The 27652-nt window shown below is 41.0% G+C and overlaps 1 protein-coding gene across 11 annotated transcripts in view; it reads left to right on the forward strand.

Moving 5' to 3' along the window:
* The window catches only part of LOC138744615 (microtubule-associated tyrosine carboxypeptidase 1-like), a 115946-nt gene that overhangs the window by 10849 nt on the left and 77445 nt on the right, over nt 1–27652 (forward strand). For 8 of the 11 annotated variants that reach the window (XM_069901034.1, XM_069901029.1, XM_069901032.1 and 5 more), the window contains one exon: nt 10089–10188. The exons of 1 other annotated variant lie outside the window; for it this stretch is intronic. In XM_069901034.1, the coding sequence (XP_069757135.1) occupies nt 10141–10188 (48 nt within the window). In that variant the 5' untranslated portion in view covers nt 10089–10140. Of the gene's footprint in view, nt 1–10088; nt 10189–23993; nt 24760–27652 lie in introns of those variants that run through there. 2 more of the 11 variants (XM_069901038.1, XM_069901036.1) reach the window with 2 other exon arrangements.

Genomic DNA, 27652 nt, shown 5'->3' on the forward strand with positions numbered 1-27652 from the left:
TGCTGCTAAAGATTCATTTAAAACTCAATTTCATATGTTTAGTTTTACAGTAGTTGAGATGGTTCTCTTTGAATCTTAGTGTGAGTTAACAGAAATATTCTAAATTGCCATATCTTTTGAAAGAATAACTAAGAGGAAACTCTGCTCGCAAGAGGATCAGTAACCAAGCAAAAACAAACAACTAGCAAAATAAATCAGGGAAATATAGAGAACAAATATTTACATGGTGGGTTGTATTGATCTGGAATGTTTAAAATTGGCAGAGAAATGGGGAAAGGGTGTGACTAACTGAATCTCTCTGCCAATGAGAGGCAGTGCTGTTGCATTCAACCAAAGATCTGTAGGCTGTGCCCTGATGGGAAATCTTCTCACATATTTGAAAGCAGCTGTGTTTCCCTTAAAACAGCATTTTAACTCATTCTGAACAAGCATTGGCTTAGTAATTCAATTGTGTAATGCACCATGGGGCAGGAGAGTGGTGAAATGTGGGGAATGCTGCCTCACAGCTCCAATGACTCTGGTTCAACCCTGATCTCCATTGCAGTCTATGTCAAGTATTAATCCATAGTGTTGTTTTGTACCTGCTGTTCTTTTTTTCCCCAAAAATAAATTTTATTCACAACAAATTATTTACAAAAAAAGGATGTGTTCAAAATCTTACCCATACATTTCCATCAATGCACATTGTTACATTAGTTCTGGGCCAAAAGAACCTGTTCGTGCTGTATGTCTAAATGAAAAATGAAATAATTTTTTTTATTTAGCACCATTGCCATCACAGTGGCCCTTGACATTACTCCCCCTTCTGTTTGAGGGACTTCCTCTCAGTGTCTGCTCCTTAATGCCCAGTAATGGAAGAGGTCTTAACTCTGGTCCTTCACAACAGTGCCCTCGCGTTAGCTCAGCAGCCTGGAATGTGCCAGTGGGCAATATTCCCTCACTGACATCTTGATGTACTGAAACATCAACTGGTTTTGGACAAGCCAAAGTGCGTCTTTCACTGAGTTGATGATGTTCCAGCAGCTCTGGGTGTCCGCCTCTGCCTATGGCCCCAGGAACAGCCCATAGATTACAGAGTCCTCTGTCACACTGCTGCTGGGGATGAACTGGGACAAGGACCCCTGCACCCTTCTCAAAACATTCTTCAAAGAGATGTACAACTGTCTCACTCCACCACAGACATTTCGTGGACATCGTGCTTTGTGGGAAGGATATGACCGGGAAGGCTCCTCTCACCACCAGCCAGGCAAAGTCCTGGATTATTAGTGAGCACCAGCGATGAGGCATTTTTGCCAGATGACCTGAACAGCCTGCTCAGAGAACCACCCCGTTGTGTCCATTGAGTCCTCATCTCTCAGTGTCTGCAGGATGTTCCATGCTGACCACTGCCTGATCGACTTCTGGTCAAAGGTGTTTGTCAGAAAAAACTCTTCCACAAATGATATATAGTAGTTAGTGTGGCAATGTCCAGCTGACTGAGACATTACATGGCAACCAGGCCCATCCTTTGCGACACCTGGGACAGGTAGAAGCTCAGCACATTGCCCTCGTACTTGAGTTCCACTTGCAGCCTGATGCAGCCTAACATGACAATGGTCATCAGGATGCTCTTGTCCCACAAGCTAAAAGAAAAGTCATAGATTTGGGAAGTGCTGTTGTTACAGAGTCCAGAGGACCCCAAAAACCAGCAGCACTAGATAAGCACCACAACACAGGATTACTTTTTTTTATTTTTTTATTTTTAAATTTTTTATTTTTCACACCATAAATCACGTTAGCCATGATATACACTTTTTCTTTTTCACACATATACAGTGTCTTTTTCTTCCCCCCCCCCTCCTCCCAAGCCACCCCCCCACCCCCCCTCTCATCCATTTTAGGTATACAATCTAGGTTGCATTAAGCCAGTCAGACAATGTTGTCATTCAACAAAAATACACCAGAAATTCTACTGAGTCCATTCTTTTCTTTTCTTCTCCTTCCATCAACTTAGGTAATGTTTGTTCCCGGTAGGTTTTCGCTATTGTATTTAATGTAAGGCTCCCATACTTGTTCGAATATTTCAATATTATTTCTTAAACTATATGTTATTTTTTCTAATGGAATACATTTATTCATTTCTATATACCATTGTTGTATTTTCAAATTATCTTCCAATTTCCAGGTTGACATAATACATTTTTTTGCTACGGCTAGGGCTATCTTAACAAATCTTTTTTGTGCATCCTCCAAGTCAATTCCAAATTCTTTATTTTTTATGTTACTTAGGAGAAAGATCTCTGGATTCTTTGGTATATTGTTTTCTGTTATTTTATTTAATATCTGATTGAGATCATCCCAAAATTTTTCTACTCTCTCACATGTCCAGATTGCATGAATTGTTGTTCCCCTTTCTTTTTTACATCGAAAACATCTATCAGATACTGTTGGGTCCCATTTATTTAACTTTTGCGGTGTAATGTATAGTCTGTGTAACCAATTATATTGTATCATACGTAGCCTCGTATTTATTGTATTTCTCATCGTTCCAGAACATAATTTCTCCCATGTTTCCTTTTTTATCTTTATATTTAAATCTTGTTCCCATTTTTGTTTAGTTTTACCATTTGTTTCCTCATTCTCCTTTTCTTGCAGTTTAATATACATATTTGTTATAAATCTTTTGATTAACATTGTATCTGTAATCACATATTCAAGGTTACTTCCCTCTGGTAAACTCAAATTGCTTCCTAATTTCTCTTTCAAGTAGGATCTCAGTTGGTAATATGCCAGCGCTGTATCTCCAGTTATATTGTACTTATCTCTCATTTGTTCAAAGGATAAGAATCTACTTCCTGAAAAACAATTTTCTATTCTTTTAATCCCTTTTCTTTCCCATTTTCTAAAGGAAAGGTTGTCTATTGTAAAAGGGAGTAGCTTATTTTGCGTCAATATTAGTTTTGGTAATTGATAATTTGTTTTATTTCTTTCTACATGAATCTTCTTCCAAATATTGAGGAGATGATGTAATACTGGAGAAGTTCTATGTTGTACCAATTTTTCGTCCCATTTATATAATATGTGTTCAGGTATCTTTTCCCCTATTTTATCTAATTCTAATCTCGTCCAGTCTGGTTTTTCCCTTGTTTGATAAAAATCTGATAGGTATCTTAATTGTGCGGCTCTATAATAATTTTTGAAGTTTGGCAATTGTAAGCCTCCTTGTTTATACCATTCTGTTAATTTATCTAGTGCTATCCTCGGTTTCCCCCCTCTCCATAAAAATTTCCTTATTATTTTCTTTAACTCTTTGAAGAATTTTTCTGTCAGTTGTATTGGCAATGCCTGAAATAAGTATAGTATCCTTGGAAAAATGTTCATTTTAATACAGTTTATCCTTCCTATCAGTGTTAGTGGTAGCTCTTTCCAATGCTCTAAATCGTCCTGTAATTTTTTCATTAGTGGATTGTAATTGAGTTTATATAATTGGCCTAGATTTTTGTTTATTTGTACACCTAGGTATCTTATTGCCTGCATTTGCCATCTGAATGGGGATTCCTTCTTAAATTTTGAGAAATCCGCGTTATTCATTGGCATTGCTTCACTTTTATTTACGTTTATCTTGTATCCCGACACTTCTCCATATTCCTTCAATTTCTTATATAATTCTTTTATTGATAGTTCTGGTTCTGTTAAGTACACTATCACATCATCCGCAAATAGACTGATTTTATATTCCCTGTCTTTTATTTTTATTCCTTTTATATTATTATCTATTCTTATCAATTCTGCTAGTGGTTCTATAGCTAGCGCAAACAATAACGGTGACAGTGGGCATCCCTGCCGCGTTGACCTGCTTAAGTTAAATTGCTTTGATACATGTCCATTTACTGTCACTTTCGCTAACGGTCCCTTATATAATGCTTTAATCCAATTAATATACTTCTCCGGTAAACTGAATTTTTGCAATACTTTGAACAAATAATTCCATTCTACTCTGTCGAAGGCCTTCTCTGCGTCTAAAGCAACTGCTACTGCAGGTGCTTTATTTCCTTCTACTGCATGAATTAAGTTAATAAATTTACAAATATTGTCTGTTGTGCGTCTTTTTTTGATAAATCCAGTTTGGTCTAAATTTACCATTTTCGGTACCTGTTCTGCTAATTTGTTTGCTAATAGTTTAGCTATTATCTTATAATCTGTGTTTAGCAAAGATATTGGTCTATATGACGCTGGTGAGAGTGGATCTTTCCCTTGTTTTAGTATCACTGTAATTATTGCTGTTTTACATGAATCTGGTAAGTTTTGTGTCTCATCAATCTGGTTGATTACATCCAGGAGGGGCGGTATTAATAAGTCTTTAAATGTTTTGTAGAATTCTATTGGGAGTCCATCCTCTCCTGGTGTCTTATTATTTGGTAATTTTTTTATTATCTCTTGTATTTCTACTGTTCCAATTGGTTCTGTTAATTTATTTTGTTCCTCTATTTGTAGTTTTGGTAGTTCAATTTTAGTCAAAAATTCATCTATTTTCCCTTCTTTCCCTTCGTTTTCAGTTCGGTATAATTGTTCATAGAATTCTCTGAAGTTTTCCTTAATTTCTTTTGGATTATATGTAATTTGTTTGTCTTTTTTCCTTGATGCCAATACCATTTTCTTAGCTTGTTCTGTCTTAAGCTGCCATGCTAGGATTTTGTGCGTTTTTTCACCTAGTTCATAATATTTCTGTTTTGTCTTCATTATATTCTTCTCCACCTTATATGTTTGTAGTGTTTCATATTTTATTTTTTTATCCGCCAATTCTCTTCTTTTAGTTGTATCTTCCTTCATTGCTAATTCTTTTTCTATATTTACTATTTCCCTTTCCAACTGCTCTGTTTCCTGATTATAGTCCTTCTTCATCTTGGTTACATAACTTATTATTTGCCCTCTAATGAATGTTTTCATTGCGTCCCATAGTATAAACTTATCTTCCACTGATTCCGTATTTACTTCAAAATACATTTTTAATTGTTTTTCAATAAATTCTCTAAAATCCTGTCTTTTAAGTAGCATGGGGTTTAATCTCCATCTATACATTCTTGGAGGGATGTCCTCTAGCTTTACTGTCAGTATTAAGGGTGAATGGTCCGATAGCATTCTCGCTTTATATTCTGTTTTTCTTACTCTATCCTGCATACTAGCTGATAACAAAAATAGGTCTATTCTTGAGTATGTTTTATGTCTAGTCGAGTAGTATGAGTATTCCTTTTCTTTTGGGTTTTGTTTCCTCCATATATCCACAAGTTTCATTTCTTGCATTGATTTAATTATAAATTTGGTTACTTTGTTCTTCCTGTTAATTTTTTTCCCCGTTTTATCCATATTTGGATCCAAATTCAGATTGAAATCCCCTCCTATTAGTATGTTCCCTTGCGTATTAGCTACCTTCAAAAAGATATCTTGCATAAACTTTTGGTCTTCTTCGTTAGGTGAATATATATTAAGTAGATTCCAAAGCTCCGAATATATCTGACATTTTATCATAACATATCTCCCTGCTGGATCTATTATTTCCTCTTCTATTTTAAATGGCACATTTTTGCTAATTAATATAGCCACTCCTCTTGCTTTTGAATTATACGATGCTGCTGTTACATGTCCTACCCAATCTCTCTTTAATTTCTTGTGCTCCAATTCAGTTAAGTGTGTTTCTTGGACAAATGTTATATCTATTTTTTCCTTTTTCAGTAAATTTAGTAGTTTCTTCCTTTTAATTTGGTTATGTATTCCATTAATATTTAAAGTCATATAGTTCAGCGTAGCCATTTTATATTTTGTTTATCTTCTCTTTCCGTTTTTCCATCATTACCTTTCCTCCTTTTCCATTTCTGTTTTCTTATTTTCAACTCTTTACAAGACAACATTCCTACAACATCCAACATTTTCCTTATTCTCCTATTTCTATCTTCTTTATCCCCAATCTCCCCTTCCCCTCCTGAGTTGTCCTTTATCCCTTGTCGGACAACCACATCTCCCCTCTCCATTTGGTTTGCGAATCCACTCGCAAGCGTCAACTGATTTTGCAGTGACCGCTATTTTCCCCCACCCAGCCCCCCCAGAAAAGATTTCACTTTTCATATGTCACAAAGGTCACTCTTTTAATTCCCTCCTTATTCTCTCTATTCCATTACCTTCCCTTATTAATTCTTGTCTATACTATCTATATTTTCCTCTAATTACAGATACATTCACGTATGCACATTGTCTCTATTCACTCTTATACCTCTTTACCCGCATACATATCAATCGTGGTCCTTTTTACTCTCATTACCCGTCTTCATCCCTCAGTCTATTTTTGTCTTTACCCACATACATATCAATCGTGATCATTTTTACTCTCATTACCCGTCTTCATCCCTCAGTCTATTTTTGTAATTGTTCTTCAAATTTTCGTGCTTCTTCTGGATCCGAGAATAGTCTGTTTTGTTGTCCTGGAATAAATATTTTCAATACCGCTGGATGCTTCAGTATAAATTTATACCCTTTCTTCCATAAAATCGCCTTTGCTGTATTGAACTCTTTTCTCTTCTTTAGGAGTTCAAAACTTATATCTGGATAAATGAAGATTTTTTGCCCTTTACCTCCAGTGGTTTGTTGCCCTCTCTTACTTTTTCCATTGTCTTCTCCAGAAACTTTTCTCTTGTAGTATATCTTAGGAATTTAACTACAATAGATCTTGGTTTTTGTTGTGGTTGTGGTTTAGAGGCCAATGCTCTATGTGCCCTTTCTATTTCCATTTCTTGCTGTAGTTCTGGACATCGTAGGGTCTTAGGGATCCACTCTTTTATAAACTCCCTCATATTCTTGCCTTCTTCATCTTCCTTAAGGCCCACTATCTTTATGTTATTTCTTCTGTTATAATTTTCCATTATATCTATTTTTTGAGCTAGTAGTTCTTGTGTCTCTTTAGTTTTTTTATTAGATTCCTCCAATTTCTTTTTTAAGTCTTCTACCTCCATTTCTGCTGCTACTGCCTGTTCTTCCATCTTGTCCATTTTTTTCCCCATTTCTGTTAAGGTCATATCTATTTTATTCACTTTCTCTTCTGTGTTGTTTATTCTTCTTCTTAAATCATTGAATTCCTGTGTTTGCCATTCTTTAAATGACTCCATGTATCCTCTAACAAGAGAAAGTATATCATTTACCTTGCCTTTCCCTTCATCTATTTCACTGTATTCTTCCTCTTCTTCTTCCTCTGGGTTGGCCATCTGTTGTTTCTTTGTTGCCCTTTCCTTTTCTTCTTTCTTGTTTTCATTGTTTTCTGTGGTCTCTTCTTGCTGCAGGTGTTCTGCAGCTGTCGTTGCCGGCTGTGGAGATCGACTCCCCAGCTGGTCCCCCCTCCCGTCGGTGTGTTTTTTTTCATGCGCCTCGCGCATGCGCGACTCCTCGCGCATGCGCGGTTGCGCACTTTTACTCGGCTCTGCGAGCCATTGTTGTAGTTCTTTTTCTACCGACCTGAGGAAGCGGGCTTCTCTCTCCACAGCGGGCCTCTTCGGACAGGTAAGGCCTTCTCTTTCTTCCTCCGTTGTCTTCTCTTCCTCTCTTCTTACCGTTGATTTTGATTTTTCTTTTTTTGTCGCCCTCTTCTTTCCACCTTTATACTCACTTTTCTTTAACTTTTATTTCTGTGCCTTTGTATTTTCTCTTGTTTTTCCCGACTTTTCTGGAGAGGGCTGGAGTTCACCGTCCGGCCACTACTCCATCACGTGACTCCTCCCCAACACAGGATTACTTAAAGTAGTTTTTAATTATAATTGAACAAGAAAACAGAACTAAACTTTAACTTATTACTTAACTACCTAACCTACTTACTTAACCTACCTAACCTACTTAATTCTCCTTCTAATACTAAGCCAGGTGTGTGTAATGTATATTTAAGATCAGAAAAGTTCTTTGGATCACAGTCCAATCTCACTGGTTGCAGACAATTCTTGCACAGAAGTTAGCATTAACAAAGTTCACCTGTCGTAACAGGCAAATGGTTACCACTCAGGAGGGTTCTTGCTGGTTTTCAGAGAGAGATTCCTTTTTGTTCCAGGACATCCACACCTGATTCCTTTCCAATCAGTCTTGCTGACGAAACTTGCCCCCTTCAGGGTTCTCCAGATGATCCTCTTCCTTTCAGGTCACCTCAGAAAGCCAGTCTTCTCCTTTGATCAGACAGCCTTCCGAAAATTTGCCAGCTTTGTCCTCTGGAACTGATTTCTGTATCTCTCCTCTCTGTTTTACTCCCTTCCCCTCTGAGAGCAAAACTGTTCTCCCTCTGCCTGCAAAAATCACATGCTCTCCCAGGCAAGCTGAAGTCTGCGATTTTGTTGCTCTTTTTGCAAAAAGCATTCTGCAAAAGTCCTGCAAAAATTCTGTGTTTTGAAATGTGTGTGTTTGCAACCTACTCTAGCAATTCCTCCCAAGCCACCTCTAAATACTCTGTCACACTGTTGATGAAGTTTTGACAAGTTTCTGCAGTAGTTAATTCACGGTCCTGCCATGGTCACCCTGAAGACTTTTGTGAAATATTGGTGGATATGACCCCAATCTATCAGGTTGCTTTGCACTGGATGGTTCTGAGGTCCTGAACATTTTTCATGCTGCTCCATTCAGGAAAGTAATATCTATTTCACCACACTTGTGACATAACTTTCAGATCCAGAAAGGAGGAAAATCACTGGCTACAGGATGCCCTGCTTTCCCACAGATTTTATGCCATTCTACTGGAGTTTTTGGCCCATAGAATGTTGATGGTGGAAATCTGTCGATAGTAGTGCCATTGAATGTAATACGCTCTCACATTTCCACTTGCAACACTTAATTAAGCAGAGACCAGAGATCAACTCTGAAATCTACTTGATCCATTTTACTTGGTACTTCTCATTCAATATCTGAATATGGGTCAGGTCTTGCTGCACATCTGCACAAACTGCTTCGTAATCTGAAGAATTACAAAGGGGACCGAGCCTTCTGCAAACATTAGCAAGTGACACCATTTCAGGTTGTAAGTGGAAAGGAAAGCTATAGAGCCATCCAGATGTAAAGCAGGGCTTTGACCCAATTCTTCCAAGTTGTCTTCCAGAGCTAGTCCCGTTTCCCTGCACCTGTTCCGTATCTCTCCAAACCTTTCTTATTCTGTGTACTTCTAAGTTTGTTAAAAAGGTAGAGCTGAGGATTTGGTCCAAAGAATATCTTTCAGTGGAGCTGACCAACCTCTAGGTACAAGCATCCTACTTTGTCTAAGATAACACTACCAGCCAGCTTCCCCCTTGATTTCAATTTACAGGGGCTCTTTCACAATATTCTTAGCATGTTTACGTAAAAGTAAGGAGTTGGAGAGGACTCTGCACCTTTTTTTCTTTTTGAGGTCGCCTGCAGCTGCTGTATGATTCATTTTGCCTGGTGGATTACTGGCATAGTTGACGAAACTGCTCACATTCCTTTCACAGTCCACTCCACAACAGCTGATCTCTGCACAGCTGCAAGACAGTGATGCCCACTTGTTGGCAAGTGTCCAAGGTCCAAAGTTTCATTCAGGCTTGCTGCAAGATCACAAATACAATGTCCAAGGTCTGAGACCACCACTGACCCCTCAGTAGGCCAGTTTCTTTTCTCCTATTGTGGAAAACAAATAAAATGGATCCCCCCAGTCAACAAAAATTTATAGATCAAAATTAATTTTAAATTAAAATCTAACCAGTGCTTTTATGTCTTTTCTATTCAATGTAACCTATTTTTTTCTAACTTTATAAACAATTTTATTTACCCTTTTACCCTTCCATAAAATCCTCCATATAACACTATCTGTATTGCCAGAGAGCTAATCTGATATTCAACCAAAGAGAAGCACACATTTCTACAGATAAGCATCAGGAAGATTGAATCCAAGATTTTCATAATTATGTTGTCTTATTGTAACTTTCTCATCATAAATACCACCTCGATTATATTGACTGACAATGTCATGACATCAGATGTTCTGGGTCCTTTTCTAATCACCCTGTTCACAAGCTTTGTTAACGGTATTCCTTAAAGCAGATGGTTCAGTGTGATGACAACGGGGTATGTTTTGTTTGCAGGAAGATCTGAGGCTTTCCATCACACAGCAAGGCTTTGTGGCAGCCGAAGAACATGTATCAGAATGAAGAGCTTTGCCTTCCTCCTTTATCTCCCTTCCTGGTAATATTGTTGTCATTCTACGAACTGCCTCGTAAACGTCTTAGTGTTCGTTTGCTTTACACAGATTATTGGGGGTCCCAAGTATTGCTGGGGAAACACATTTATAAATCACTGTCTGCTTATAAGTGAATTAGATTCATATTTTGACCTATTTTTATTGCATCAGACATTGCATCCAAAGGATTCTTTGATTTTGCCAAAGTCTGGCTGGGTTAAGCCTGGGGATCACATCATTATCAGATTCACTTCTTTCCTGGTGCTAGATGTTTAACATAGTTTGACACCTTCAGATAAACTCCTGAAATGTTTGCACTGGAGGTTATTTTTGGTATGGAGAACACAGGAATATGATGTGCAAACTTGTAATAGTCAAAATGACTGAATGAGATGTTTTCTCATCATCCTGTGCTAGCTGAATCTTTTTTCCAACTCTTCCTTTACCCTCTCCAGGATATGTAAGAAATAAATCTACATATCAACACTTTCTCACTCCACTCTTCATTTCTATACCCCTCGACTCCAAAGTTATTTATCTTTCCATCAGTTTATCTCAGTCTTGAATATAGAACATAGAACATTACAGCACCAAGCGAGGTCCTTCAGCCATTCTAGTCTGTGCTGAACTATTTTTCTGCCTAGTGCCACTGACCTGCACCCAGACCATAGCCCTCCATATCCCTCCCATCCATGTACCTGTCCAAATACTTCTTAAATGTTAAAATTGAGCCACCATTCACCACTTCAGCTGGCAACTCATTCCACACACGCACCACTCTCTGTGTGAAGAAGTTCCTGTACTGTTCCCCCTATACTTTTCCCCTTTTGCCCTTAACCCATATCCTTTGGTTTGTATCTCACCTAACCTCAATGAAAAAAATCTACCTGCATTTATTCTGTCTTAACCACTCATAATTTTAAATATTTCTATCAAATCTCCCCTCATTCATCTACACTCCAGGGAATAAAATCCTAACCTGCTGTTAAACAGGTTCCTGAAGTCAGGGCAGCGTCCTAAAAAATCTTCTCTACACGCTTTCTATTTTTTTTAATATCTTTCCTGTAGTTAGGTGACCAAAACTGCAAATAATACTCCAAATTTGCCTCAACAATGTCTTACACAACTTTACCATAACATCCCAACTCCTATAAGCAATACCTTGAAGGCCAATAAAGGTAAAAAGGTAAAGGTTTCAATATTGTCATGTAATACTATTTTAGAATATAACATACATGAAATTCTTTAACTTTTGTCAAGGCAGACAGATAGTCACCACTTTGTCTAGCACCCCTCAAAGAAACCTTCAGCACCTGGTGTTCCCGGGTGGTCTCTCCTCCAAGTACTGACCAATCCTGAGCATACTTAGCTTCCGAGATCAGTGTAACACAAGCTCTCTTTACAACCCTATCTATCTGTGTTGCTACTTTCAGGGATGTTGAGCACTATCAGTTGCCCCAATAATTGCAATGACAATGACTTGAGGGGAACGATAGGCTTTATTGGACAGAAGATTTGAGATGGCCCGGATCCAAACTAGGGAAGTGCAGGGAAGGGAAAAGTGACCCACCTTTATGGCCTGGGTGCCAGGGGAGGGGTCCAGGTAAGAGTCTCATCAGGGGGCGGATCAGTCCGAGCCAATTAGCATACACAATCCATCCATTACGAGGGAATTGTGTATCTGTATTCCAGATCCTTCTGATCTACCGCACTCCTCAGTGCCCCACCATTCACCATGTATGTCCTTTCAGTTTGTCCTTGCAAAATACAACACCTCACACTTGTCTGCATTAAATTCCATCCGCCATTTTTTCAGCTGGTCTGGATCCCTCTGTAAGCTTTGATAGCCTTCATTTCTGTCCAGAACACCTCTAATCTCTGTGTCATCTGTAAATTTGCTGATCTAATTTACCACATTATCATCCAGATTATTGATATAGATGACAAGCAACAAAGGTCCCAGCACCGATCCCTGAGGCACACCACTCGTCACAGACCTTCCGCCTGAGAAGCAATCATCCACCACTACTCTCGCTTCTCCTGTCCTGCTAATGTAGAATCCAGTTTACTACTTCACCATGAATACCGAGCGCCTGAGCCTTCCTGATTTATCTCCCATGTGGGACCTTATCAAAGGCCTTAGTAAAGGCCATGTAGACAACATCCACAACAATGATCCTGATCTTGAGGTTCATTCAGCAATTTAGAAAATAAAATACCAAGGATTCAACAACTCCCTGAATGAAGACATTTTTCTCAGTTAATCATGGGGATGAAACTGAGGTTTATGAAGAAGGTCAGAAGGTTGATTGTCCATGACGAAAATGCCAGAGAGGGCAGTTGATAGCAGGGCAAAAGATGTGACAAAATGAAGTAGTGGTATCAGAGGGAAGAGAGGAAAAGGATCCTGGTGCATTTGTGTATGAAAGCTTGTGATCCTTAACTCCTGAAAAGAAGGGGAATAAAGAGTTTAATTTTCATGCAGCAGGAGGACAAGACTGAAGTGGAAATGTGGACCAGGAGTGCATTGAGATGACTTCTGTCAGTTTTGCTGATCAGAGAGCCTGAGGACACACATTTGAACATGAATGATATTGATTTAGGACCTCTCAATGTGGCAAGAACAATAAACCAAAGGTCACTGGATATCTTTGACATTTTTGGATTCGTGGATGGATGAATTTCACTTTAAATTCACGTTACGCAAGTCAAAATCAGAGACACTGAGGGAAAAAAAATCCTTGAAATTACCAAGTGTTTAAATTCTTCATTACATTCCCATGCATACACATCTGTCCACATCCTCATGGACTGCCATCTGAGGCTACCCACAAATTGGAGGAACAACACCCAGTATTGTATCTGGGCCCTCTCCACCTAATTGGCGTTAACATTGGCCTCCAGTTTTGTTAGTGTCCTCTTCCATCTCTCTCACTCTCTTGCCCTGTCTCTCTGTCTCCTTTCCTCCAGCTCTCTTACCTTCTTCCCTTTCCATTCAGAGAGCTGCCTCCCTCCCTTATCAATTCTCCTTTTTTCTCTTCTGCTCTCCCACCATATCACTTCTTCTGATTTCTTGCCTGATGGCCTGTCCTCCTCCCCTGCCCCTTCTTCCCTCCTCCCACACCTGTTAAGCAGGTGCCTGCCTGATGTTGCTCGTAACATGACGAAGGGCTTAAGCCTGAAGCATTGGTTACCCTTTGCTTCCTACAGATGCTGCGTGACCTGCTGAGTTTCTCCAGCACTTTTGTGTATTGCACTGCAATCACAGCGCCTGTAGACTTTCCTGTTTAACATCTTAGAATGTCTGCTCGTTTTTGTAGATGTTCAGTCAATGCAAAAATTTGCAAAGACCACAAACATTGATAGTTTGGGGCATAATTCATATACAAATTGGCCAATCCTGATTTTGGTTTCGTCTTTTCTGGGCAATTTGTATTAAAGTTAATGGTGCTCCACTGGAATTATAACAGCAAGGTTAGTTAGGACAGATGGCAGAGTGGGTAAATATATCGGTCAGATCAGATTTTACCTGTTTGTTCGCAACAACGATCATCGAAAAGTATGAAGAAGTATTAAACACAGGGACCGAAGATCTGAATACCAGAGATTGGGTAAGAGTGTCTAAAAATTGCATTTATGAAGATATGAAAATAAGAAATAGAAGCAAGAGCAGGATATTCAACCCATACCTGCTCCACATTCAATAAAATTATGATTGATCACTTGACTTCCTACGCTGTGCCCTCCATTCCTTAATATTAAAGAATCTATCCACCTCTGTCTTGAATATATTCAGTCTCCACAGCCCTTTTTGAAAGGAAATGCCAAAGATTGACTACGCACTGGGTTGCTACATTTATTTCTCCTCATCTTGGTTCTGAATGGTCAACATAGAAGATGTCACATTTTCCCACATTCCCTTCCAATTGCTATGATCTTGCCTTTCAGTTAATCTGTCCACGTCTCCTCCTCCTGAAGCCACTATGTATAATCCAATTTACAACTGCTATCTAGCTCAATATTATCAACCTTGGATATATTACCCCTGATTCCCCTAATTCAAGCTATTGATAGGGAACAGCTGAGAAATGAAAACCAATTCCCATGGCACTCCACTAAAGCTTCCCAACGTGAAAATGGCCCGTTTATTTCTCGTTTCTGAACGTTGATATATCCCTCCCAATAGCAAGTACTCCAAAATTGCTCAACATCACTTATATCACAACTTATCAAGGGCGAAATACACCACATTAACAGTTTTACCCTGATCAGTTCTGTTCATTGCCACTCCAAAAAAGTTTGGACCAAGAATGGTTTCACTTTCATAAACCCACACTGACTCAGATTAATTCAGTTATTGTTTTCTAGGTCCACCATTATCATAAATTCCAGAAGAAAACTAGTGTCAAACTAACTGACATGCAACACCCCATTTTCCCTCCCGTGGTTTTTTTTTAAAGTAGTGTGATTATATTTATTTTAATCTGTAGGAACTGTTCTTGAATATAGATTGTAGAATCTAGAGTAAATATAAAGTGGCCACCATGCAGCTCAGTGAGTGAGATGAGTTGAACAATGAGGAAAGAGAGCTTTTTGCATATTAGCCTTCATAACAAAGTATTGAATATAGGAGTTGGGATGTTATGGTAAAGTTGTATAAGACATTGGTGAAGCCAAATTTGTAGTTTTGTGTCCAGTTCTGGTCACCTAACTACAAGAAAGATATCAATAAGATAGAAAGAGTGTGGAGAAGATTTACTAGCATGTAGCTTGGACTTCGGAACTGAGTTACAGGGAAGGGTTACACAAGTTAAGACTTTATTCCCTGGATCATAGAATAATGAGGGGAGATTTGATAGAGGTATTTGAAATTATGAGGGAGATAGACAGAGTAAATGTAGATAGGCTTTTTCCACTGAGAGTAGGTGTTGGCTGCTGTTGAGGAAGATGACCTGACAGAAGCTGGCCGCAGTGACCAGGTCGCTGGCACTGAGCCTGACACGGTGGTACAAAAGTTAAGGAGGAATGCAGTGGTCATTGGGGACTCCATTGTCAGAGGTACAGACAAGAGATTCTGTGAGCCAGATAGGAACACCCGCATGGTGTGCTGCCTCCCTGGTGCAAGGGTACGGGATATCTCAAATCGGGTCCAGAGTATTCTGAAAGAAGAGGGCGAGCAGCCTGATGTCTTGGTACATGTAGGTACCAATGACATAGATAAAAAGAGGGAGAAGGTACTGAAAAAGGATTACAGTGAGCTAGGACAGAAGCTAAGAAATGGGACCACCAGGGTGGTGATCTCTGGATTGCTACCTGTGCCAAGTGCAACTGAGGACAAAAATGGAAGGTTAAGACAAATGAATGTGTGGTTGAGGGGCTGGTGTAAAAGACAGGGTTTTGGCTTCTTGGACCATTGGGATCTCTTTTGGGGAAAGCATGATCTTTACAAGAAGAATGGGTTACACCTAAACCCAAAAGGGGCAGCTAGGTTTGGTACAGCCGTTGGATGCGGTTTAAACTAATTTGGCAGGAGGATGGGAACCTGTATGATAGGGCAAAGGACAGGAAAGATAAAATAGGAAAAGTTAGGTTAGGCAGCAAAAGTAAAAAAATCAGAAAGAGCAAGGAGGGTGAAAAAAGCAAATCTGAAGGCTTTATATCTTAATGCAAGAAGCATTCGGAACAAGGTAGATGAATTGGCTGTGGAAATTGAGACAAAAAAATACGATTTGATTGGGATTACAGAAACTTGGGTGCAAGGTGGGCAAGCCTGGGAACTTAACATCCCGGGGTATTCAATATTTAGGAGGGACCGGCAAGAAAGAAAAGGGGATGGGGTAGCATTGATGGTGAGAGAAGGGATGGACACGATTGACAGGAAGGATATTAACTCGGAAGATAAGGAATCTATATGGGTAGAACTGAGGAATAGCAAGGGGGGGAAAACATTAGTGGGGGTGGTATATAGGCCTCCAAATAGTAATCTAGAGGTGAGGGAAGGCATAAAAAGAGAAATTAGAGAAGCGTGCAATAAGGGAACAGTTGTCATCATGGGAGACTTTAATTTACACATAGATTGTACTAGTCCAATTAGTAAAAATACTGAGGAGGAGGAATTCCTTGAATGTTTATGGGACGGTTATCTAGACCAATATGTCGAGGAACCAACTCGGGAGCAGGCCATTTTAGACTGGGTATTATGCAATGAAAAGGGGCTAATCAGCAATCTTGTTGTATGAGGCCCTTTGGGTAGGAGCGATCACAATATGATTGAATTCTCACTCGACATGGAGAGTGAAGAAATTATAACCGAGACGAAGGTCCTGAATTTAAATAAAGGGAATTATGATGGTATGAGACGGGAGTTGAGTAAGATTGATTGGGTGGTATTTATGAGGGGGGTTGACGGTGGATAGACAATAGAAAGCATTCAAAGAACTAATGGAAGAATTGCAGAAATTGTTTATACCGGTTTGGCATAAAAATAAACCAAAAAAGGTGACTCAACCGTGGATAACAAGGGAAATTAGAGACAGCATTAGGTCCAAAGAGAGAGCATATCAATTGGCCAATAGAGTACCAAATCCAAAGACTGGGAACAGTTCAAGATGCAGCAAAGGAGGACAAAGGGATTAATCAAGAGGGCAAAAATAAATTACAAAAGTGAGCTAGTGGCAAACATAAAAACCAACTGCAAAAGCTTTTATAGATATGTCAAGAGGAAAAGATTGGTGAAATCCAGAGTAGGTCCCTTGCAGTCAGAATCAGGGAAATATATAATGGGGAATAAGGAAATGGCAGACCAATTAAATTCTTACTTTATTTCTGTTTTCACAAGAGAGGATACAAATAACCTCCCAAGGATGTTGGGAAACATAGAGACTAATGCAAGGGAGGAACTGAAAGAAATCAGTATCTCTAAGGACATGGTCTTGGGGAAATTGATGGGATTGAAGGCAGATAAATCCCAAGGGCCTGATAATCTACATCTTAGGGTACTTAAGGAAGTGGCCATTCAGATAGCAGATGCTTTAAGAATTATTTTCCAGAACTCAATAGACTCAGGATCAGTACCCATGGATTGGAGGGTAGCTAATGTTACCCCACTATTTAAAAAGTGGGGTAGAGAAAAAGCGGGGAATTATAGGCCGGTGAGCCTTACATCAGTAGTGGGCAAAATGATGGAATCCATTATTAAGGATGTAATAGCGGAGCATATGACTAGCAGAGAAGGGATCAGACAGAGTCAACATGGATTTACAAAAGGTAAATCGTGCTTGACAAATCTATTGGAATTCTTTGAGATGGTGACAGGTAAAATAGATGGGGGAGAGCCAGTGGATGTGGTGTACCTGGATTTCCATAAGGCCTTCGATAAGGTCCCACATAAACGACTGGCATGCAAAATCAAGGCTCATGGGATTGGGGGCAAGGTATTGATGTGGATTGAGAACTGGCTGGCAGATAGAAGACAGAGAGTTGGGATAAACGGCTCGTTTTCTGAGTGGCAGGCGGTGACCAGTGGGGTGCCACAGGGATCTGTACTGGGACCCCAGCTGTTCACAATTTACATTAATGATCTAGATGAGGGGATTGGATGTAATATCCAACTAAGCTAGGAGGGGTTGTGTGCACTGAAGAGGGGGTCAGGAAGCTCCAGTGTGATTTGGATAAATTGGGGGACTGGGCAGATACATGGCAAATGCACTACAATGTGGATAAATGTGAGGTTATCCACTTTGGTAATACAAACCGGAGGGCAGATTACTATTTGAATGGCAATAGATTGGGAGATGGGGAAGTGCAGAGACCTAGGGGTTCTTGTGCACCAGTCACTGAAGGCGAGCATGCAGGTACAGCAGACGGTTAAAAAGGCAAATGGGGTATGTTGGCCTTCATATCAAGAGGGTTTGAGTCTAGGAATAAGGATACCTTACTGCAGCTGTACAGAGCCTTGGTGAGACCATTCGTGGAGTATTGTGTGCAGTTTTGGTTGTCTTATCTGAGGAAGGATGTTTTTGCAATGGAGGGAGTGCAGAGGCGATTCACCAGGCTGATACCTGGAATGGCAGGAATGACTTATGAGGAAAGATTGCACAATTTGGGATTGTACTCGCTGGAGTTTAGAAGATTGAGAGGGGATCTCATAGAGACATATAAAATTCTGACAGGACTGGACAGAATGGATGCGGAAGGGATGTTTCCATTGGTGGGGGAGTCCAGAACCCGGGGCCATGGTTAGAGGATAATAGGCAAACCATTTGGAACCGAGATGAGGAGGAATTTCTTTACCCAGAGGGTGGTCAATCTGTGGAATTCATTGCCACAGAGAACAGTAGAGGCAGGTTCATTGAATATATTTAAGAGGGAATTAGATATATTTCTTCAGTATAAGGGAATTAGGGGTTATGGAGAGAAGGTGGGGTCGGGGTACTGAACTTTAAGATCAGCCATGATCTCGTTGAATGGCAGAGCAGGCTCAAAGGGCCGAATGACCTACTCCTGCTCCTATCTTCTATGTTTCTATACAAACCAGTGGACATGGTTAAGAGTGAAAGGGGAAAACTTTAGGGGAAGCGTGAGGGGGAATTTCTTCACACAGTGAGTGGTGGAGTGTGGAATGAGCTGCCAGCTGAGGTAGTGAATATGTGCTCAATTATAACACTGAAGAACTTGGATGGGAGAGGTATGAAGAGCTACAGGTCAGTAGAAGGTTACAGCAAACAAAAATAGGCCATTCAACTCTTCTAGTCTGTGCTGACCAATAAAACTAGCTAATCCCACTGACTCACTCTCATTCCATAACCCTCCAGACCTCTTCTATCCATGCATTTATCCAAAACTCAAGATTGAATCTGCATTCACTACATCAGATGGCAGATCATTCCACACTCCTACCACTATCTAAGTGAAAAACTTTCCCCTAATGTTCCCCTTCTACCTCTCCCCTTTCAGCCTAAAGCTATGACCTCTCATATTTATCTCCCCCAATCTAAGTGGAAACATCCTACTCACATCTACTTTGACTATACCCCTCATAATCTTACAAACCTCTATCAAGTCTCCCCTCATTCTTCTTCGTTCCAAGGAGTATAGTCCTAACCTGCTTAATCTTTCTCTGTAACTCAATTCCTGAAGACCTGGCAACATCTTAGTAAATCTTCTCTACATTCTTTCCAGTCTCATTGATATCTTTCCTGCTGCTGGGTGACCAGAACTGCACACAGTATTCTAAGGGTGGCCTCACCAATGTCTAGGCAAAAGAAAAATGGTCCGGCACAGACTAGAAGGGCCAAAAGGTTCTGTTTCTGTGCTGTAGTGTTCTACGGTTCTATGATACCAAGTTGCCTTCTTAACCTCTCTTCAAGTTAAAGGACACTGCTGTACTTCAGAAGACAACTGATTTAAAAAATTTTTTGGGGGTTTTTCTTGTGCAAAAGTATGTTAAGAATTTACAAATGTCCATGAGGCAAACATGCTGGAAAACTGGAGCAACACACAAAATGCTGGCAGTATTCAGCGGGTTAGGCAGTATCTATGGATGGGACCCACTGAGTTGCTCCTGTATTTTGTGTGTTGCTCAAATTACCATGACCTCGTTTCCTATGACTAATTTCTTTCTTAGCTTTTTACTATATTTATGATGTTACACCCAATGTAATCTGCTGCAGCTATGGTCTGAAGGAAATTAAAGAACAAAAGCACTAAAGAACAAGACCGTTCCCTTTTCCTCCATCACCCCTCAGTCACCCCTCAGTCACCTTTTGTAAGTCCCGTCAATCTTTCCAGCAATGTTAAAAGTGGAGAGTGAGAAAATTAACTTTTCACAACAGCAAAACTTTGAAATAATAATGAGTTTCTCATGATGCATAGTGAACAATGTGCATATGCACTGGAATTCTTACTTGCCACAGCCAGATTGGCAAATTAAATTTAAATTTTAAATATTTAAATTTGTAAAGTTTAAAAAGTTTGTCATACAGCGTGGTAGCTGTCCCTTCAAGCCCACGAGCCCATGCAGTCCAATTAAAAACAATTGACCTACAACCCCCCATACATTTTGAAAGATGGGAGGAAAATGGAGCACAGAGGAAACCAACGCAGACAAGTGGAGAGCGTCCAAACTCCTTACAGACAGCGCTGGATTTGAACCATGACGCTGTAACAGCGTGGTGCTAACCATTATGCTAATCGTGCCACCGCATGTTAACCTTGCCCTAAACCCTTACTTCATAAAGAGAAAAGACCACTGCAAAAGGATGCACTAAATAAACAAGAGGTAATGGATGCAAAAGCTAGATAATAAATATTCACAGTTAATGTAATACAAGAAAGAAGTGTTACATAGTGCAAACGCAGACCATCTTTTTGTGATGTCAGAGTAGCCCATATTCATGTAACAAGAACCTGATAGCCGTTAGAATGAAACTGACTTGAATCTAGAGCTCCTGGTTTTCAGGCTTCTGTACCTTGTTGTCAAAGGTAGCAGTGAAAAGGAATTGTGACCAGGATGATCTTAGTCGCCCTCTTGAGTTAGTGCCTCTTATCAGTGTCTGCAATGGATAAAATGTCAGAGCCCATGATGGACCCGACTATGTCTGCTACCTTCTGAAACGTTCTGTGTTCCTGGGCTTTCGAATTACCAAAAATAAAGAGATCGAGAGGTTGAGGTTTCACTTTGTTTTTTTTTTACATGGTTACAGTGAATCTGGGGAAAACAGGCAGCTTTCTGGCTATTTCTCCTGTCTGAAAGAAGTTACATTTCTGCAATGCCCCTTACAATCTTAAATCAGTAACACTCAGGATTGTGTTGTTCTGTTCACTTTTGTGAGAAATGTGTTTCAAGAAACTGATTCATAGTGTCAAATAAAAACAACAAAATGCTGGAGAAACTCAGCAGGCTAAGGCCTGTGGGGAGAAAAAATTAACATTTGTGCATCGCCCTTTGTCAGACTCCTTGTCAATGGCTTAGAAGGGAAGGAGAAACCACTGACGGTAACAAGGCAAAAGATACAGGTGAATATCACATTATCTTCAAGAATGGGAGAAATTCATGCAGTATGTATGGAGCAGGCCCTTTAGCCCAACTCATCATGCTGGCTATTTTTGGCCAGTCGCTTTGCCTGTCTCCTTCTAAACACTTCCCTATATAGGCAGTGCCCAGGTTATGAATGTCCAACTTCTGGAAAACTCATACTTATGAATGGACTACATGTAGCTTCAGTGGTTCGTCGTCTCAAGGAAGGAGAACGCCGTCCGCCATTTTAAGTTGGATCACGTTGCCTCCCTTGATGTCTACTTCAAGAATCTTGGCTCCAGTAGTTTTATATAGAAAGGAAAAATAAAAACTAAAATACATATTTGACTACCTGACGCTAAGAAATTAAAGACCGGCATAGGAACAGATCTTGTTTGTAACCTGGAGATCCCCTTTACATCCATCCAAATACGTTTTGAGTGCCGCAATTGTGCCCATTTGTACAGCTGCTTCTGGCATTTTGTTCCAGATATTGATTATTCTCTGACTGAAAACTTTGCTCCACAAGTCCTTCTTAAATCTCTCCCTCTCAATCTGTGCCCTCTCAAGAAGTGCCTACCATATAATTTAAAGTCCATAATATCATTCTACTTGATCGTATTTCTCGAGATTACAGTGTTGGAAGTAATGCAGCCAATCTAACTCCAGCCACTCCTTCTGTATAGGGTTACAAAAAGGAGGAAGAGTTGTTTTAATGGTATTGGCTGAGACTTCCTTATTAGGCCAAATTCTGCAGCTTCCCTATTCATCAAATAAGGTCTCTGGATTTTTACTCTGCTCTCAAAGAGCCAACGAGCCCTTCATTTAATGCAAACAACGTGATTGCAGGAATCAAACCTATGGCGCTATTTGAAATTCCTTATAGGTTCTTTGATTCTGGTTCCCCAGGAAAGATCATCATGTTTCTTAACTATTACAGAATCTTTGGCATCTTTAAACAGTCCATTACAAACATTACCCTTGCTGTTGCCATATCTTAAATTTCACACCATTTAATTCAGTGTGAAGTGTTTGCTTCCAATCAAGCACACAAATGCAGAGCCAACTCACAAGTGGCAAAGCAACAAAAGAAGTTAAACAAGAAAGTCTGCAGATACTGTGATTGTTTCTTCTTCTTCTTTGGCTTGGCTTTGCGGATGAAGATTTATGGAGGGGTAATGTCCACGTCAGCTGCAGGCTCGTTTGTGGCTGACAAGTCCGATGCGGGACAGGCAGACACGGTTGCAGCGGTTGCAAGGGAAAATTGGTTGGTTGGGTTGGGTGTTGGGTTTTTCCAACTTTGTCTTTTGTCAGTGAGGTTCACACAAAAATGCTGGAGAAACTCAGCAAGTTGATGTAGCAAACATAAAAACATAACGATACATAATCAATGTTTCGGGCCTGAGGTCATCATCAAGATATGGGCAAAAAGCCAAAATAACATGGTGGCAGGGAGGGGCAGGGGGAGGAGTACAAGGCCCACTGGGAAGAGGTGGATATGGGTGGGAGGGCACGAGACAAAAGCTGAGAAATGTTAGGGGGAGGGGATACTTCTCTGAATGGAGAGAGAAGGGGATGGAGAGCTGGAGGAAAGGAGGGGAGACAGGGGAGTGGCCTAATAGAAGAGAAGTCAATATTAACATCTTAAGACATATTTCAAACGGTCTCTTCCATAATCATGGCCCAGCCTCTGAAACTCAATGTTTTGCGGCACTGTACATTTCAAGTCGTTGTGTGCAACTGGAGATGTGTAAGAGAGTTTAATTCTGTAATATCTCACTGTCCTGTGGGGAGGTAGTGCTGGCTCAGGGCCCAAGATGGCGGCGCAGCAGTCGCTCGTAGCGGCCTCTTCAGGACCTGGTGCTTCTGTTCCTACGCTGTTTGTAGTTGTTATGTTTTTATGTAGCAATGTGGGTTCGGGGAAACATCTCAATCTTTTTTCCTTAAAAAATGACAAATAAACCTTAATATTACTATAACTATGACTTCTATTAATGCCGTCCAATTTACGTGAGGCCTTGGTAGTTCATAGGCCCACGGACAGACATGTTGGCGCGGGAATGTGGCACGGAATGGAAATGGTTGGCCACGGGGAGAGCCAATCCTGCAGATAGGGTGAAGGTGCTCAATAAAATGATCTTCCGGTCTGTGTCCAGTCTCCGATGTAGAGAGAGGTTGGATGTTACAGTGTGATACCAAATGGTGGCTCCTTTAGAAACCAATATCAGAATCCAACACAGACTTCTATGATTATTTTCCCTCTGTTGCCTTTAAGTGCCCATATCAAGTTGGACTAGTCTTAATCATTTTCAAATCTGCATTACTTAACTTTGGGATGACTTTGGTTCATGGTGGGTGCTGGCCTGCAGTTCACAACTGGCCAGTAAATTATCATGGGCTTGAGTTTGATGGTATCCAACACGACAAGTAGAAAATCATCTTCAGTGCAGGTGATTGAGCTTATTCCCGGAGGCTGAGGCACAAAACCGTATCTGATTTAGAATTAATTGGCAATTAGTTGGGAATGGGAATCTTGCTGATGAAGAAGTTATTGCTGTTGATGTGGTGGGCAGGGTTCCAATTCTCTGACTAGGTCGTGCTCTGTGATTAGTAAGGGATTACTAATGGGATGTAGGTGAAAAGAAAAAGTTTGAAGACCACTGCTTTAATCGTCCCTCATTGACTCATTATGTGCCTGGTTTCAGAACTCCAAAGGAAATAGGCCGATGACAATATTTCTCAAGCAAAATATTTCAGTAACAGAGAAGTGATTCTCAACCTTCCCTTCCCATCTTAAGCAACCCCTTACTAATCACGGAGCTGCGATGGCACAGGGATAACTTCAAGTGGGGATGTGAGTGGAAAGGAAAAAGGTTGAGAACCACTGGACTAGAATCTTGCTGCACACGATTGGGAGCCGCAGGGTTTGAAAGCTGCGGGCGGGCGGGCGGAGAACCAACGAACGATGCGAAGAGAAGCCGTGCTCGGGATCCACCTCCATCTCGGTCGACGAATTGTTTTAAAAGCCTGTTCATGATGGAGAACGCGTGAGTGTGCAATTGTTATCCCGGGAGCTTCTGGGCGATGGCCCTGCATGAGAGTGGAAGGAAGGAAGCCTAGGCCGGACTGACAGTGTCATTGCAGCGGGGGCTCTCCATTCATTCACCAGCAGCCGCTTCCAGCCTCCTCCCCCACGGTCGGGGAGGGGGGGGGGGGGGGGATTGGACAATTTCAGCGGCCGTCTTCCCTCTGAAGTTCCATTGCTTTGGAAAGATGCGATGGGAAGGACCGGGATCGCCTGATGGCAGCCGGAGTTAATAATAGCCGGAGGCTGGGCTTGTCACTCATTGCAGCCCGCTGCTTCCCCCGAATATCTTCCTACCCCCTTCCCTATTTGTCTTGGATCCGCGTCTCCGCCGCTCCCACCAGCCGGGATTCGCTTCCCACAAAGCCGCCGACATCGGGGGTCCTCGGAAGAAATTGAGGAGCGCGACGAAGGGGCTCAAACCCCAGCCTGCGACCCTCCTACCTCCCACCGCACTCGCCCGGCGGCTGTCATGTAAGTTGTGTGGCTCTCGTTCTTCCCCAGCCGAGCTGCCACCTGAGCGACGACCCCACCCCCGGATCGGAAAGTACTTTGTTCAGGCAGGCGTTTCACTGTCGGGCGCTTTTGTTTGATTGCGGTGCGATTTTCCACGCGAGGCAAAGAGGGGGTTCAAGCAAGAGGGCTGAAAGATGAAGGGGAATGGGGGAGGGGGCGTAGAGCGGGGAAACTGGCTGTTGTGGGGGGTGGGGGTCCGTCCTGAGGGGGGGGGGGGTGTGTGTAACGCCATTCATCGGCACACGGACCATTGCAAAGCAAGTGGGTTTCTGCAAAGTTTTTGTACACGTGCGTGTGTAAAATATTCCCGTAATGATCGCTTTCATTTTGCACTGTGATTTGTTGAGTAAGTGGAATTTTCTGATTTTATTTTTTTAAAAAGCGTTAGAAGTGTTTGCACATGGTAGACGCTGTCTTTCGAACTGTCACCTTCACCAGCGCCGTGGGTATCCTATTGTGTCTGGAATGGACACACCCACTGTCGGGGAATCGATCGGGGATGGTCTCGGCGGCTGGAATGCGGATTCAGGCAAGGGAGAAAAGTGCCGTCCCATTGTGAACCAAACAATTGTCCGTCCCCGTCCCTCAAACGCCAGCATTATGTCGCCTGCTCGGCTTCAACGCTGTCCACTTGCCGGACTTTTATTTAAGAACAACCATCCTTGCACAGTTTAGAGTTGAAACAGGGAGAGGAATAATCGTATGACTTCCTACTCTTTGCAAATGTAATCCAAATCCCAGATTGTTATGTGTAGACGCCTTGGGATTTAGAAGGCGAAATATTTGACGTATTGGTTATTTTTCGGAGCTTTTTTTTTAAAAAAAGGTGAAAAAGTATGTGCTATTTCTGTGTTTTAACGGGTCTTCAAATTCCTTCTCTCCTTGGAGTCTAAAATGCATTATGGGTGGGTGCACCATCGTTTGGAGGGTGGAAACCTATTGTTTCTTCGTCTTGATAATGCGGGATCTCCACAGACTAAAGACTTCTTGACTAACCTTTCCCTCTGTTCCCTGGTCAGTCTGTTCCATTCCAAGAAACAACCCCGAGCCTTTCCAGCCTCTCGTCATGATCTAAACGGTAAATCCCCGGCAACCTGCAATCATTTCCTTTGTATGGTGTGAGCTCAGTACTCTAGCTGTGGGCCAAGCAATGCATAGTTGTTCCACAGTCCCGCTCTAGTATTCTATGGCTGGCTAATGAAGGCAAGTGGCTAATGCGCCTTTGTCAGTACCTTATCCACCTGTACACCATGCCTCAATCTACCCTAGAGTCCTATCATTCATTGTGTATACTCCACTTTCATTAATCCTCCTGAGAGGTGTCACCGCAGACTTGCCAAGATTTCTTATGCAGTTGCTCTGCACGTCTTGCCAACAAATCAGCATCTCCTGTGGCTTCATACTACCTTCCCCTCTATTAATACTATCAATTTTTCAGTTGTCTACAAACTCGCTAATGATACTGCCATTCACATCCAAATCGTTCTTGTATGTTACAAGAGGTAAGGATCACAGTACCAACCTCTTTGGTGCACCATCAGTCATCAGCTTCCAAATCACAAAACAATCTTTCACCGCCACCTTCTGTCTCCAATTTTGGATCCAATTTGCTGACTCCATGTTATCCTGTCATTTGCTCTAAATTTTTGGACTGGTTTCCCCTCATGAGATGTTGTCAAAGGTTTTTACTGAACTCCATGTCAACTCAGCTGCAGTTTATTTAATCAGTGCATTTAGTTATTTCTTTTTAGAAAAATCAGTTGGTTATGTAGGAAATTTTCCCCTGACAAAACTCCGGTAACTAATTTTGATTAATACCAGGCTTTCAAAGATTAAATTAATCCTGTTTATTAAGTTTTTCCCCAGTAACTTTCCTATTATTGACAAAAAAGGAGAGTTCTTCTTCCCTCACTACCTTCCCAATAGTCGTCGAAACAGATCCTGTTTTATGCAAATAGCAGAGCATGTCACGTCTATTTTAACCGTGGCAAAATTTCAGAAGTTGCTCATTGACCGTTTGTGGTGTCAGATCGTTATTTTTAGATTGTCGAGCAATATGTTAAATTCAATAAAAGGTCCATTGAGCATTAGAAGAGAAATTTTACTGGGAGATAGAATGTGCATATAAATAATGTTCTTCATTACCTCAGGGCACCCAATAACACTTAGCATTCATTAAGGATTTTCTCTTCAAATGTTAATTTTTCATTTAATTTTAATTTAGAGACACTGCAGGGTAACAGGCTCTCCTGATCAATGAGCCCGCTCTGCCCAAATGCACCTGTATGACCAATTAACCCACAAACCCTGTATATGGGGTATGGACCAGATGCTGGTCAGTGGGACTAGGAGGGTGGGGATTTGCTATGGCATGGACTAGTAGGGCCGAACTGGCCTGTTCTGTGCTGTAAGTGGTTATATGATTATATGGTCTTTGAAACGTAGGAGGAAACCAGAGCACCCAGAGGAAGCCCACATGGGCACAGGGAGAACATGTAAACTCCTTATTGGCAGCATGTGGATTTGAACCTGGGTCACTGGTGCTGTAACTTACTGCTAATCTAACTGAGCAGCCCCACTGTAGATATTATGGGGGCTGTGATATAAACTATTTAACACTTCACTGGTTAAAAAAACAATTTTTATTGTGTAGTAGATGAAGTGAGTTATTGGGTAAATTACTGAATAGGAGAGAGCTTCATACATACTCTTTGATGTGATATAAAGTTAGCAAATCCCAGTTTGGGTTGAAACTTTGGACATTAAGTATCCCACAAAAGATGAGGCTCATGCTGCCTTCAGCCATAAATATTGATTGGGTGATCCAATGGATACAGGAAAATCTATGGGA

Source organism: Narcine bancroftii, chromosome 10 (genome assembly GCF_036971445.1).
Source record: "Narcine bancroftii isolate sNarBan1 chromosome 10, sNarBan1.hap1, whole genome shotgun sequence".
Lineage (NCBI taxonomy): Eukaryota > Metazoa > Chordata > Chondrichthyes > Torpediniformes > Narcinidae > Narcine > Narcine bancroftii.